The sequence below is a fragment of the Salvelinus sp. IW2-2015 genome, linkage group LG12 (assembly GCF_002910315.2).
Source record: "Salvelinus sp. IW2-2015 linkage group LG12, ASM291031v2, whole genome shotgun sequence".
Classification (NCBI taxonomy): domain Eukaryota; kingdom Metazoa; phylum Chordata; class Actinopteri; order Salmoniformes; family Salmonidae; genus Salvelinus; species Salvelinus sp. IW2-2015.
The window spans coordinates 7,591,554-7,606,164 of NC_036852.1; the positions used below are offsets into that span (position 1 = coordinate 7,591,554).

Sequence of the window (14,611 nt, forward strand, 5' to 3'; positions counted from 1 at the left end):
ATTTGAGTAATCCACTCGTTCAACATGCAGAGAATAGAATCCGAAAATCTACCCCTAAACTTTGTTTCAACAAGTTAAAATAAGTTTCTATTTACTCCTCAGATACCCTAAAATGTAATAACATTCTAATATTTCTTATGAAATGAAGTATGTTCAATAGGAAACCGATTTTAGCAGGTGCGTCCTGTCTTCATGGCGCGCGCAAACACGAATTTCCAATTTCCCTGTACTAAAACGGATATTTCTTATTCGTTTTGGAAGTTACAAGCCTGAAACCTTGAACATATACTGCTGACACCCTGTGGAAGCCATAGGAATTGCATCATGGGAGCTAATTCTCAGTATGCCCTTATACTTGCCATTGTAAGAGGATGGTCTCGCTCTCAAAAAAATGCTGTTTTTTGGGGGGGGGGATTTCCTCCTACTAAATCTATTGTGTTATATTCTCCTACATTATTCTAACATTTCTACAAACTACAACGTGTTTTCTTTCCAATGGTACCAATTATATGCATATCCTGGCTTCATGGCCTGAGCAACATGCAATTTACTTTGGTCACGTCKTTCAGGRGGAAATTGAGAAAAAAGGGGCCTAGCCCTAAGATAAATTATAGAGACATACCCCAAGAGACTTGCAGCTGTAATTGCTGCAAAAGATGGCTCTACAAAGTATTGACTTTGAGGGGGGTGAATAGTTATGCACGCTCAAGTTCAGTTTATTTGTCTTATTTCTTGTTTGTTTCACAATAAAAAATATTTTGCATCTTCAAAGTGGTAGGCATGTTGTGTAAATCAAATGATACAACCCCCCCCAAAATATATTTTAATTCCAGGGTGTAATGCAACAAAATAGGAAAAATGCCAAGGGGGGTGAATACTTTCGCAAGTCACTATGTATATGGTTCAGAAAAAAACTTTTSACCAGGGCCAATAGGGCTATGAGCAAAAGTACTGTAGTGCACTATATAGGGAATAGGGTGCCATTTGGCACTTMTCCTCTGTCTCTCTCTGTTCATTTTCTTTGTCATTAGAAATGTAGCTAGCCATCATCAGCTAGACTTGTACCCTTCTGGTGCCTGATTGCTCAAGATTGAGGCAATTGAGAGACAAGATTGCTCAGTAATAGCTTGGAGAAATGTGAACTGGGCTGAAGCGGAAAGCCATTCCACATTACATCTTATCTATATGGTCATGTTTCGTCAGCTTATAGCTGGTCTTATGGCTGTTATCGTTGATGCATCTGAACAATTCAGCTAAAGGATTAAGYGGTAGGTTATCATAAATCATGTATTATGAACGTATAGTAACACTACTTATTTCCTGCATGTAATGCARTGTGAGGCAGTTATTACGCATTATAAGGCATGCCATGAACACGTTTTTGTTCATACCCCGAAAACCTTATTTTTAAACCCTCTGTATAAAATTTGAATAACTCTCAAATTGACAAACATMACATTTTTAAACTACATTTCAGGTTTAAATGTTCAAATTCAGTAAGCCAGTAATGGAACATGAAACACAAGACAGAATTTGTGCTGAGCTCAGGCGTCCTGTAAATGCCTCATTTTAGATCTCAATATTCTCTTGATATTCTTCTGGTAAGGCCATGGCACAATTAGAGTCTGAGGTGCTGCTGCTTTATTGAACACGAAGGTGGTCAGGCTAACTATGGGGAGCAAATACTGTCTGTGGTTTCACAGCAGCCAAACAGAGAGTCGCATTCAATACATCAATATGACAATGAAGCCGAGARGCCATCAGATCTGAACAATTAGACAACCTTACAAAGAGGCCACAGTCAGACTGTACTTTGTGGCGCGCTAGACGAATAAACTGATGTTTCTGTCTCTGGACTGTCTTTGAATGCCTTGCAACGTAGTCAAATCAACACAGTCACACTATTGAGGTGATTACTAAGTGATTACTAACACTGTTCGGGAGCTTGTATAAAAATAGTACTAAACTCACTTGTTTAAAACCAGTTTAGCGTGGTAAGATAACATACTTTTCCAGCTCCACTGACCCGACACATTCTCTCTGCTATATTCACCCGTGTCTGAGGGCCACGGCGTTTCTCATTTCAAACCTTTCACCTGTGTCTTCTAACACATCGAAACATACCTGCCTAAGAGGCAGAGGGAGTTGTCCAGCTGCGATCTGAAAAGATATCGGATGTCTGAAAAGTGAACCTCTGCGGCCCCAACATTCATTATTGACTATTGTCGTACTGTTATGCGCGTGAAGATGAAGAGCTTGTATCACATTCCCTGAGCTTAGTTTAAGTTGGATGAATCATCTAATAATTTTTGATCATGAATCATGATGCCCTATTTAAGAATTTACTGAAACAATGGTCAATAATCACTTGCAAGAAATGGGAGGATAGCTTTGACACTTGACTCTCCAAGAATGAATCCATTTTCCAGTAAGATGGTCTGTTCCGTAATGCATCTTCATTAGTTCTGTTTTGAAGAATGCATCTTGTCCCAGAGGGTCCATAGTGCATGTAGATCCAAATCTCTGAGGATGATACAAAACAGTTTCAGATGTCGTGAGAGACCAGTGGAGAGGACATGGCGACAGTAGGACTGTGACCCTGGCCACTAAATCCCTTTCTGAGGACAGACATTGTGTCTCAGTGTGCTCCAGCCATTACAAGATCATGTTCCTCCTGCAGATCAGGCTTCTTAAATGAAAAAGCAATTTGTACAGTATATACAGTAAGAATGTTTATAAGTGCCTCTACTAAATAGCACCAACAGCAATTCACTGTTTTTGGAAATTGCCATACTGTGCAAAATATTAAAACCAAATACATTATTCTTGTAAAAAATATTTTTGGTGCTGACCCTTTCGCTCAAAGAAAAGACTGAACTGAGAGTTGCAATCGAATGCAAAAAAAGTATTAGAATGTAATTGTTTTAAAGTTAATGCCTATCAATCAGATTGTTTATTTTAATCAAAATGTTACATTCCCATTTGCATAGAGTTTAGAGTTTAATCATATATATAACCAGGGATGACTATGCTTGAAGTTAGGTAAGGTCCCCGCTTAATATTCATGTTAAACATTGGTGCACAGAAGCAATTATTGCTTACGTCTTATACTGCCTCAACAAATGACGTTCATTTAGATATGTGTCCTGCATCTCATTTGCTATTTGGATGTGCTCATTTGTCAATGTGTCAATGTGTCGCTGACTGTCATTTCAACAATGGTTTGGGATAAAAGATAAACCAAACACCTCGCTTCCTGATTAGCACATTGTCCTACACTCAGAGTGTCTCCACAATCTCCAGGCAAAATTTAACCCATAGAAGGGGTACAATGACCTATAGGTCCCTTTTCAGTACACAGCACATTGAAGTCATGCTCAGATGAGAGTGACTTTTGGTTGCAGTAAGCAAGCCTTCGCCATTTGCTCCCGTATGTTTTGATTACAAAATAACTTCTGGGGGTTCTCATATGCTTACAATAACGTTTGGATTATTGATTGAACAGTCACTAAGAAAATATATTTTCTTGTGGTGTTTGCAAAATAACTATTTTGGATTCAGCAGTTGTTAGCTAGAATGCTAACATTCATTGACCGACAACATTTACTGTAACAACATTTACTGTAGCAAAAGCTAGCCAAAGAGCCATGAAGTGTAATGCAGTTGAGTTTCGATGATGACATAAACATTATATTAAGCAGGACYTTCATACGAGCCTTAATATCCAATTATAATCCAAAAGTAGTGTGAAATGCACTCATAAGCAACATGTAAATAGAGGTTTTTATTGCTGGCGTTCTATAAGAACTCCCCCGTGTTCTGGCACCAACTTGCGCACATCGCCCTCGTGCAGCAATGTTTGCAAACACAGAAAGGGGTCTATACAAGCAGCTTTTTCAACCATGACAAGGTCTGGAATTCCTTCATTAAGAAAGGCAGAGAGTACTTAGACCCTGCACAGATATCTGCCTCCGTCTCCCTCCACTCAGACAGACAGTGTCTGGGGGGGAAGGTATCTGTCACACCCTGATCTGTTTCACCTGTCTTTGTGCTTGTCTCCACCCCCCTCCAGGTGTCGCCAATCTTCCCCATTATCCCCAGGGTATTTATACCTGTGTTCTCTGTTTGTCTGATGCCAGTTCKTTTTGTTTTGTGAAACCTGCCAGCGGTTTTCCCCTTGCTCCTGTCTGTTCTAGTTCCTGTTTCTAGTTTTTCCCGGTTTTGAAKAATCTGCCTGCCCTGACGCTGAGCCTTCCTGCCGTTATGTCACTTGCCACACCGCACTGATTATTGACCCCCTGCCTGCTCTGACCCTCTGCCCTTGACCTGTCGTTTTGCCTCCCCCTGTACTAGTAATYCACTTTTGTTACTTCGACACTGTCTGCATCTGGGTCTTACATGAAACATGATAGGTTTCTATCGGTTTGGAAGAGTGATGAATTGCCATCTTTGTGATCTCACCCTCAGTGTCATCTCATCTCTCAGCCCCAACTGCGACAGGCACCTGTCCCCTCCCTTCGAGCCTCCAACACTGTTGACATCTGGGTATCAGGAAAGCTGAAGGCAAGACAGAAGAGTGGAAGGAGGGTGGAGAGGGCAGGAAAGATTAATGAATTCATCTATTGTGTCATTCCCTTTCAGTCAAGGTTCAGAAACTATCACGGGTGGTGACCCCCCTCACTAGAATATATAAATACTGCAGCAGTAAAGTGCGTCTAGCCACTCTGAAGTAACACTCTCCGAACTTCTAAACCTGCAGTACTGTAGACTTTAACTTTGAAATATACAGGATATTTGAAAGGTTTATCAGTGTAGTTTCAACAGTAGGGCAGTACAGTTAGGTTACATATGCATGTTTGTGGGAGCCAAGTCTCTCGTGACTGACTGTTTGATTCAGGGTTCCAAAGACTACTTGGAGCCTGACAAGAGGCATTTAAAAAAAATACTTTTTTATATTATCATTTTTTTTGTCACTTAAAAAATAAATGTAGGGGGTAGATCAACTTTAATATTGCAGATAGATTGTAGCTTCCATCAATGTAATTGTCTGCATCACTTCCAATCCCCCATAATTTTTTTTGCAAATAAATATATATATATATATACTGCTCCAAAAAAATAAAGGAACACTTAAACAACACAATGTAACTCCAAGTCAATCACACTTCTGTGAAATCAAACTGTCCACTTAGGAAGCAACACTGATTGACAATAAATTTCACATGCTGTTGTGCAAATGGAATAGACAACAGGTGGAAATTATAGGCAATTAGCAAGACACCCCCAATAAAGGAGTGGTTCTGCAGGTGGTGACCACAGACCACTTCTCAGTTCCATGCTTCCTGGCTGATGTTTTGGTCACTTTGAATGCTGGCGGTGCTTTCACTCTAGTGGTAGCATGAACGGAGTCTACAACCCACACAAGTGGCTCAGGTAGCTCATCCAGGATGGACATTCAATGCGAGCTGTGGCAAGAAGGTTTGCTGTGTCTCTCAGCGTAGTGTCCAGAGCATGGAGGCGCTACCAGGAGACAGGCCAGTACATCAGGGACGTGGAGGAGGCCGTAGGAGGGCAACAACCCAGCAGCAGGACCGCTACCTCCGCCTTTGTGCAAGGAGGAAGCACTGCCAGAGCCCTGCAAAATGACCTCCAGCAGGCACAAATGTGCAGTGTCTGCTCAAACGGTCCGAAACAGACTCCATAGGGTGGTATGACGGCCCGACGTCCACAGGTTGGGGTTGTGCTTACAGCCCAACACCGTGCAGGACGTTTGGCATTTGCCAGAGAACACCAAGATGGCAAATTCGCCACTGGCGCCCTGTGCTCTTCACAGATGAAAGCAGGTTCACACTGAGCACATGAGCACATGTGACAACGTGACAGAGTCTGGAGACGCCGTGGAGAAAGTTTGCTGCCTGCAACATCCTCCAGCATGACCCGGTGTGGCGGTGGGTCATCATGTGTGGGGTGGCATTTCTTTGGGCCGCACAGCCCTCCATGTGCTCGCCAGAGGTAGCCTGACTGCCATTAGGTACCGAGATGAGATCCTCAGACTCCTTGTGAGTCCATATGCTGGTGCGGTTGGCCCTGGGTTCCTCCTAATGCAAGACAATGCTAGACCTCATGTGGCTGGAGTGTCAGCAGTTCCTGCAAGAGGAAGCGCATATGTGCTATGGAACTGGCCGCCCTTCCCCAGACCTGAATCCAATTGAGCACATCTGGACATCATGTCTCGCTCCATCCACCAACGCTACGTTGCACCACAGACTGTCCAGGAGTTGGCGGATGCTTTAGTCCAGGTCTGGGAGGAGTCCCTCCGCCACCTCATCAGGAGCAATAGCCCAGGCGTTGTAGGGAGGTCATACAGGCACACGAGGCCACACACACTATGATCCTCATTTGTGCTTGTTTTAAGGACATTACATCAAAGTTGGATCAGCCTGTAGTGTGGTTTTCCACTTTAATTTAGTGTGACTCCAAATCCAGACCTCCATGGGTGATAAATTTGATTTCCATTATGTCAATACCAATACTTATGTCATGCAATAAAATGCAAATGAAAATTACTAAAATCATACAATGTGATTTTCTGGATTTTCGTTTTAGATTCCGTCTCTCACAGTTGAAGGTACCTATGATAAAAATACAGACCTCTACATGCTTGTAAGTAGGAAAACCTGCAAAACGGCAGTGTTTCAAATACTTGTCCTCCCCACTGTATATATGCATACAGAATATACAGGTGACGTCGGAAGTTTACATAACACTTATAGTTGGAGTAATTAAAACTCATTTTTCAATCACTCCACAACTTTCTTGTTAACAAACTATAGTTTTGGCAAGACTTTTAGGACATCTACTTGTGCTTGATAGAAGTAATTTCCAACAATTGTTTACAGACAGATTATTTCACTTATAATTCACTGTATCACAATTTCAGTGGGTCAGAAGTTTACATACCTTTAAAGGCACTCCTGACGTGCCTTTAAACAGCTTGGAAAATTCCAGAAAATGTGTCATGGCTTGTAGAAGCTTCTGATAGGCTAATTGAACATAATTTGAGTCAATTGGAGGTGTACCTGTGGATGTATTTCAAGACCTACCTTCAAACTCAGTGCCTCTTTGCTTGACATCATGGGAAAATCAAAAAGAATTTAGCCAAGACATCAGAAAAAAAATTGTGGACCTCCACAAAGTCTTGGTTCACCTTGGGAGAAATTTCCAAATGCCTGAAGGTACCACGTTCCACTGTACAAACAATAGTCGTCAAGTATCAACACCATGGACCACGCAGCCATCATACCGCTCAGGAAGTAGACACGTTTCTGTCTCCTAGAGATGAACGTACTTTGTAGCGAAAAGTGCAAATCAATCCAGAACAACAAGCAAAGGACCTTGTAAAGATGCTGGAGGAAACAGGTACAAAAAGTATCTATATCCACAGTAAAACAAGTCCTATATCGACATAAACCTGAAAGGCAAGGAAGAAGCCACTGCTCCCAAAACCCCATAAGAAAAGCCAGACTCGGTTTGCAACTGCACATGGGGACACAAGATATGTACTATTTTCCTCGTCTGATGAAACAAAAACTGTTGCCATATGACCATCATTATGTTTGGAGGAAAAACGGGGAGGCTTGCAAGCCGAAGAACACCATCCCAACCGTGAAGCACGGGGGGCAGCAATCATGTTGTGGGGTGCTTTGCTGCAGGAGGGACTGGTGCACTTCACAAAAACAGATGGCATCAGAATGAGGTAGGAAAATGATGTGCATATGTTGAAGCAACATCTCAAGACATCAGTCAGGAAGTAAAGCTTGGTCGCAAATGGGGTCTTCCACAATGGACAATGACCCCAAGCATATTTCCAAAGTTGTTGCAAAATGGCTTAAGGACAACAAAGTCAAGGTATTGGAGTGACCTTCACAAAGCCTTGACCCAATCCTATAGAAAAGTTGTGGGCAGAACTGTAGAAGCGTTTCGAGCAAGAGGCCTACAAACCTGACTCAGTTAACCAGCTCTGTCAGGAGAATGGCCAAAATTATTGTGGAAGCTTGGGAAGGCTACCCAATTTTTTTTGACCCAAGTTAACAAATAAAGGCAATACACTCAATTAGTATTTGGTAGCATGGTAACTTCTGACCCACTGGAATGTGATGAAAGAAAGAAAAGCTGAAATAAATCATCTCTCTACTATTATTCTGACATTTCAAATTCTTAAAATAAAGTGGTGATCCTAACTGACCTAAGACAGGGAATTCTTATTAGGATTAAATGTCAAGAATTGTGAAATACTGAGTTTAAATGTATTTGGCTAAGGMGTACGTAAACTTCCGACTTCAACTGTATATAACATTCTGTTGGTTGCAAGAATTCTGTATAATAATTTAAATTGTAAAATGTTAAGTTTTGCGTATCAGTTCATAAACCATGTGCCATGGAATCGGTACGTCAAAAATATCTTCCCAACTATTTTGCAATCTATATTGAACGGCTGTCAAGTTTTTGGTCCTTTAATGAKACTGGTATACTTTTTTATTCATCACAATTTTCTTTAACCAATTATGGTCTTTAATGCAGGGCCAACATACAAGTTCCTTACTTTTTCCCTCTTCCACTTTCCTCTTCCATTTTTGCAGTAAGGCTGCAATTAGTTGGTTGTAATTTTGGGTAGAACAGACATTTCCTTAAGTTTTAATTAGCTGCATGTATGACAAAACTCCACTATTCGTATTTATGAAGACTATACCTTTTATAAACATTTAAATWAAAAAATATATAATTTTATCAATTAGTATATTTGAGTTTAACCACACTATTTGTTGTATTATTTGTTGTGTCTTTTCTGGTGGATTAAATTGAAATTGCAACCAACTTTCTATGTCTTGTTTTAAAAATAGTGATATTTGGTAGATTATTTCCTATTCAAATAATTGAAAGTGAGAGGTTGTAATCTGAATAAAGGGTTACTGAATAAAGGGTTAAAGGCCTTTCTTGAACATAGGGTGAGACATTCTTACTAATTTGTTAGAGAACCAGTTTGGATTTAAATATAACTTCTGTATGACTGAAGCCAAGGTATTTATTGTAACACAGGGAGATATGGAGTGCGGATCCGGGGAAGCTTGGATGAGTTGTAGGAAACCAGATGTGGAGGCTGGAGTGTACTGGGTTGGGACATGGTAAACAGGTCCAGAGGGGAATCCAAGGGAGTGGTGGTGTGGTGAGTCCAGAACAGGGTAGCAGGGTGYTGAGATGTGGAACAGGAGCCAGAGTCAGGGTGGCAAAATGAGCAGAGAATTAGATCTGGCAGAGTGGAAGTGGCAGAACTGAGTATTTGTAGAGGTCTTGATAATGGAATGAGTTGCAGCTGGTAGGYATCTGCTCTGACTCCAGCACACCTGTCTCCAACCACACACAAACAGAAAGGGAGGGGGAGAGAYAGAGAGTGTACTGGGGGAATGGCTGCAGGTCAAGCAGACACCGGATGACCACTAGGGGGTGTGGCAGGAGCAGATGTGACAGAAGCATTTAGTGAGAGGTCTAATGCTTTAATATTTAATCATTTCTGCCCTCCGAATTCATATTCATTATATAAATTGTCCCATTTAATTTTGTCTGGCTTGCCTTTCCAAATAAAATTGRTAATTTTTTTCTCATGTAATTTAAAAAACTGTTCACTAGGTGTAGGCAAGACCATCAACAAATAGGTGGGATATGACTAAAGAGTAAATCTGGGTGATTTTTCCACAAATAGAAAGGTATTTACCTTTCCATGGTAGCAAGATCTTTCTATTTTTGCTAACTTTCTATTAAAATGTATTGGAGTGAGATTATTMATTTATTTCAGGATATGTATACCGAGTATATCCACATCACCATCAGACCATTTTGTTGGTAAACTACATGGTAAAGTAAAAGTAGTATTTTTTTGTGATCCAATACATAATATAGTACAGTTATCATAATTTGGTTGTAATCCAGAGAGGTTATAAAAATTATCTAGCTCTATGAGGCTGTGGAGGGATCCAAATTGTGGATTTAAAAGAAAACAATCATCAGCGTACAATGACACCTTTGTTTTTAAGCCCTGTATTTCTAATCCCTTAATATTATTGTTGGACCTGATTTTAATAGCTAAAATTTAGATGGCCATAATAAATAGATATGCRGATAGTGGACAACCTTGTTCTACTCTTCTTGACAGTTTAAAACTTTCTGAGAAGTAGCCATTATACACTTTTTTACACTTGGGTTACTTTTCATTATTTTAACCCATTTTATAAGAGATTCTCCAAAATTGAAAAGTTCCAGGCATTTATATATAAACTCCAGTTGTACTTTATCAAAAGCCTTTTCTATGTACGCTATGAATAACAGGCCTGATTTCCCAGTTTTTTCATAGTGTTCTATTGTTTCCAGTACTTGCTTTATATTATCTCCAACATATCGTCCATGTCAAAAACCTGTCTGATTAGAATGAATAATGTCCGACAATACCTTTTTAATTCTATGCCCAACTGGTATGCCATCCAGCCCTGGAGTTTTCCCAAACMTAAAGGCTTTAACTGTATCAAGAAGTTCCTCTTCTGTAATTTCCTCTTCACATTAGTCTTTCTGTATGGCTGTTAATTTTACATTATTCATAGAAAAAAAATCCAAACAATTAGCTTCGGTTAGAGGAGATGGAGGAGACTGAAATGAAAASCAATGCTTAAAGTACTTTGCTTTATCTTTCAAAATATCATTGGCCCTGTGGAAGTCAGTCGTCATTCAGTAAATCGGCTCAGACYCTGAACAAGAGGAGAGCCTCCATCCTCCACTCCATTCTCCCAAGGCCTCTAATGTCAGCTTGAATTCCTCACCTCCTTCCTCATATCAGCTGTGTTCTGCCCTTGCCTCAYGGCCCTGGATCCTGCCCATGCTTCATACYGTATAAATMATGATCGGAGAAATGAATCCTTCCGCTACATCTCATTCCTTCTCTCCTTACACAGATCTCAAGGAGAGCAGAATAAACCCAGGTCCAACATTACAGGTTACAAAAGAAAGACTCCACGAAAAGGATGATTGTTATTCTTATAGCAATAACCGTCTATAGAGGTCCATGTATGGTTCAACATATCAATACATGAAATCATTGACTATTGGCCTATTTATTTGTCTGTCCATAACAAGTATTTAATGGGAGTCTGTCAMAAATAGTTTATCAACACATAGCTCCACATCTTCATTTCCAATCTACATCTATTTTGTTACTGATATAACATGACTTTACTGAGTGAATTAGAGTCGACACTTGCTAATATATTAGACGTCACAGTCTCAGTAGAGCCAGACCATGTGTTTCTCTGACTAAGAATTTCTTTAGTCCAAAGCATTGATTTCTAATGTTCTCTAGTGACAAAAGCTGAACCCACACTGTAAAGGGATTGACGTGTAATTTACAGGCAGCTTGGTGGCAAGTAAAATTCTGTATTTCATATTACAGTACACCTTCTGTAATATAAATACGGTACCAAAGAAAGTACTGTTGTCACGCCCTGGCCTTAGTTATCTTTGTTTTCTTTATTATTTTAGTTAGGCCAGGGTGTGACATGGGGGATGTATGTGTTTTGTATTGTCTAGGGGTTTTTGTATGTTTATGGGGCAGTGTTTAGTCTAGGTGTATGTATGTCTATGGTTGCCTAGATTGGTTCTCAATTAGAGACAGCTGTCTATCGTTGTCTCTGATTGGGAGCCATATTTAGGCAGCCATAGTCATTAGGTAGTTTGTGGGTGATTGTCTATGTCTATGCTGCCAGTGTCTGCACTTATTGTTTGTATAGCTTCACGTTCGTCGGTTTGTTTAGTGTGTAAAGTGTTGTTCGTTTCGTTTCGTCTTCTCATCATTAAAAGAAGATGTATAGTTATCACGCTGCGCCTTGGTCCTCTTCACTTAAACGTTACGACGAGCGTGACAACTGTGTAATGACACACTCTGCATAACTGTAAAATTGACTTTATTATACCATAAAAAAGTWAATGCTACCATAATATTTCACAGCATTTTACTGTAATGACAAGGGATTGGTGCAAGCAGGATGGCTACTAGGTATAGTGTTTACACATTACAGCATATATTTGGTGTTTTATATCACTTGTGTGGCGGATGAATCAGAATTAGTTGGGTAACATAGATAATTAAGATGTTTTATTTGCATAATATGCTTATGTGAGATACTTGTCATTAGAATGTATCCTTTTGGACTATAGTGTTGGCAGTTGCACTTTTCCCTAAGCTGGGGCTCAGTCACTTGGGGCCCAGAGAGGGGAGAGGTCAGGCTTGTCTTTCACATGTCCCTGGTGCTATGCAGAATATCAGAAAGGGAAGAGAACAGAATGGAACATTGTCTTCATATGTGAATGTGTCTTTACCTATTCTTAAACCATGTGAAGGGATTGCGTGATTAATGGGGAACCAATTACTTGTCTCCACAATGTKTGTGCGCCAGTCACTCCCTCCTTTTCCAATTGGCGGGAGGTMTATGGKAGTGTCTGGAAACATTGTATGTCCTCTTTGATCTTACACTTATCCTGGGATAGTATATGACCTAGAGGCTCACTCCCCTCAGTGAGCTTGTCCAGGAGTGGGGTCAAGAGGGGGTTTACTTGAGATGGGAGTATCTAGAGTTGATAATTGATATATGCCATTGGATGAGTTGGTGTTTTTGTACTATGAAGTACCAGGAACGAGATTAGAACCTCGCCAGGAACGAGATTAGGGACCAGGTACGAGATTAGGGACCAAACTGAACGATAATTTATAGCGAATGTTATCTGGCTAAGGGATACTCCTTTCTCAAGAAGAAGTCTTTCTTTGTTAACAGTTCCTAAGATCTGTGGTTCGTCATGTAAGTTGAGAGGGGTGTATCTTGGCTATAAAAGAACTTTTATATTTTTCTGTAGTCACTTTTCAATGGTTCATTAGAGATAGCGCATCATTGAAAGTCAAAAAGGCTATTGCAAAGCTTATTATTATTAAAGATGGAGTTTAAGTATAACTCTGACTGGTGTGTAGTTTGTAGCMCTCCTCATTTGGTAAAGCAGAAATATGCCACCACACTTGCACTTCTAGAGGCCTTAAAAAAGGCTTCCAAACTGGCAGCGGCTACTGGGCAAAACAGACCAAAAGGACATGGCAAAATGCTTGTCTAAACGTGACAAGCATTTTGCCATGTCCTTTTGATCTGTTTGCCATGTAGCCACTGCCAGTTTGGAAGCATTCTCCGGCGCTCAACGTCGCCAGTTGTCTCATCATTACACGACACCTGTCACCATCGTTACACGCACTTACGCCTCATTACACCTGGACTCCATCACCTTCCTGATTACCTCCACCATATCTATCACTTGGTTCTTTCCTGAGGTGTTATTGACTGTTTCTCTTTCATGTCTGTACCCTTTTCGTGTTTCTCGTTTTGTACTATGTTCTATTTATTATTACATTTGCACTCCCTGTACTTGCTTCCCGACTCCCAACATGCACGTTAGAGAATAAAGCCTCACAAAGGGGAAGCAAAAGGGATTATATATATATTTTTTTACTGGTGACGTCGGGTCCAAGTGCCGCTGCCGATGCAACCGGGGATGCCTCAGCTGGCTCGTCAGGCTCCCATGCCTCAGCCGGCTCTACAGGTTCCTGTGCCTCAGCAGAAGCGACTGTCCCGCTCCTGGTCCTCGGGACCGTCCCTCTGGTCGGAGTCGTCCGGCGGCTGGAGCCGCGAGTCAGGGAGGGGGTACTGTCACGTTTACTCCCGCTACCCCTCTCCGGCACTTGTTGTCGCCCGTTGTCTCATCATTACGCACACCTACCACCATCAGTACGCGCACCTGCACCTCATGATACTCACCTGGACTCCATCACCTTCCTGATTACCTCCACCATATCTGTCACTCCCCTTAGTTCTTTCCTACCACCATCAGTACGCGCACCGCGCACCTACCACCATCAGTACGCGCACCTGCACCTCATGATACTCACCTGGACTCCATCACCTTCCTGATTACCTCCACTATATCTGTCACTCCCCTTAGTTKTTTTCCTATCAACTCTGTTTCTCTTTCATGTCTGRACCCTTTTCGTGTTTCTCATTTTGTACTATGTTCTATTTATTATTACAATTGCACTCCCTTTACTTGCTTCCCGACTCCCAGCTTACACATTGCAATGCTCAACCATTTAATGACTTGCTGCCACTCCAATCTGTCCACTATACATTTTAAATTGATGGGGCACTATAACCACATGAGTTAAATTGGTGCAGCATTCTCACTCACGGGTGCAACAAATATAGCCTCTTACAAGGCATACCTCAAAATATGTTAATGAGACAGAAACAACAATACCATGCACCCACTAGTGGTCAAAAGGTTTTTGGCCCTCTACAGATACCGTACTGTATTCTGTGGGGTGGAACAGTACCATTCGAAATACAGCAATTTCCCCACAATGCAACATAACTGACAGTATGCCGTAGTAAAACATTTAAGAGTTTTTTACTGTTGATAATACCTTAAACTACAGTTTTCTGTTACTGTGCATGTTCACGCTTCACTTAATTTCATTACC

At 41.0% G+C, this 14,611-nt stretch overlaps 1 protein-coding gene across 1 annotated transcript in view; it reads right to left on the minus strand.

Annotated features, from left to right (window-relative positions):
* LOC111970978 (contactin-associated protein-like 5) overlaps positions 1-13,927 on the minus strand; it is a 46,035-nt gene extending 32,108 nt beyond the window's left edge. The window contains exons 1-2 of the mRNA XM_023997768.2: positions 13,893-13,927; positions 13,588-13,754 (exon numbers count right to left, since the gene is read on the minus strand). Of these exons, the coding sequence (XP_023853536.2) occupies positions 13,588-13,754; positions 13,893-13,927 (202 nt within the window). The remainder of the gene's footprint in view (positions 1-13,587; positions 13,755-13,892) is intronic.
* Between the last annotated feature and the right edge of the window lie 684 nt (positions 13,928-14,611).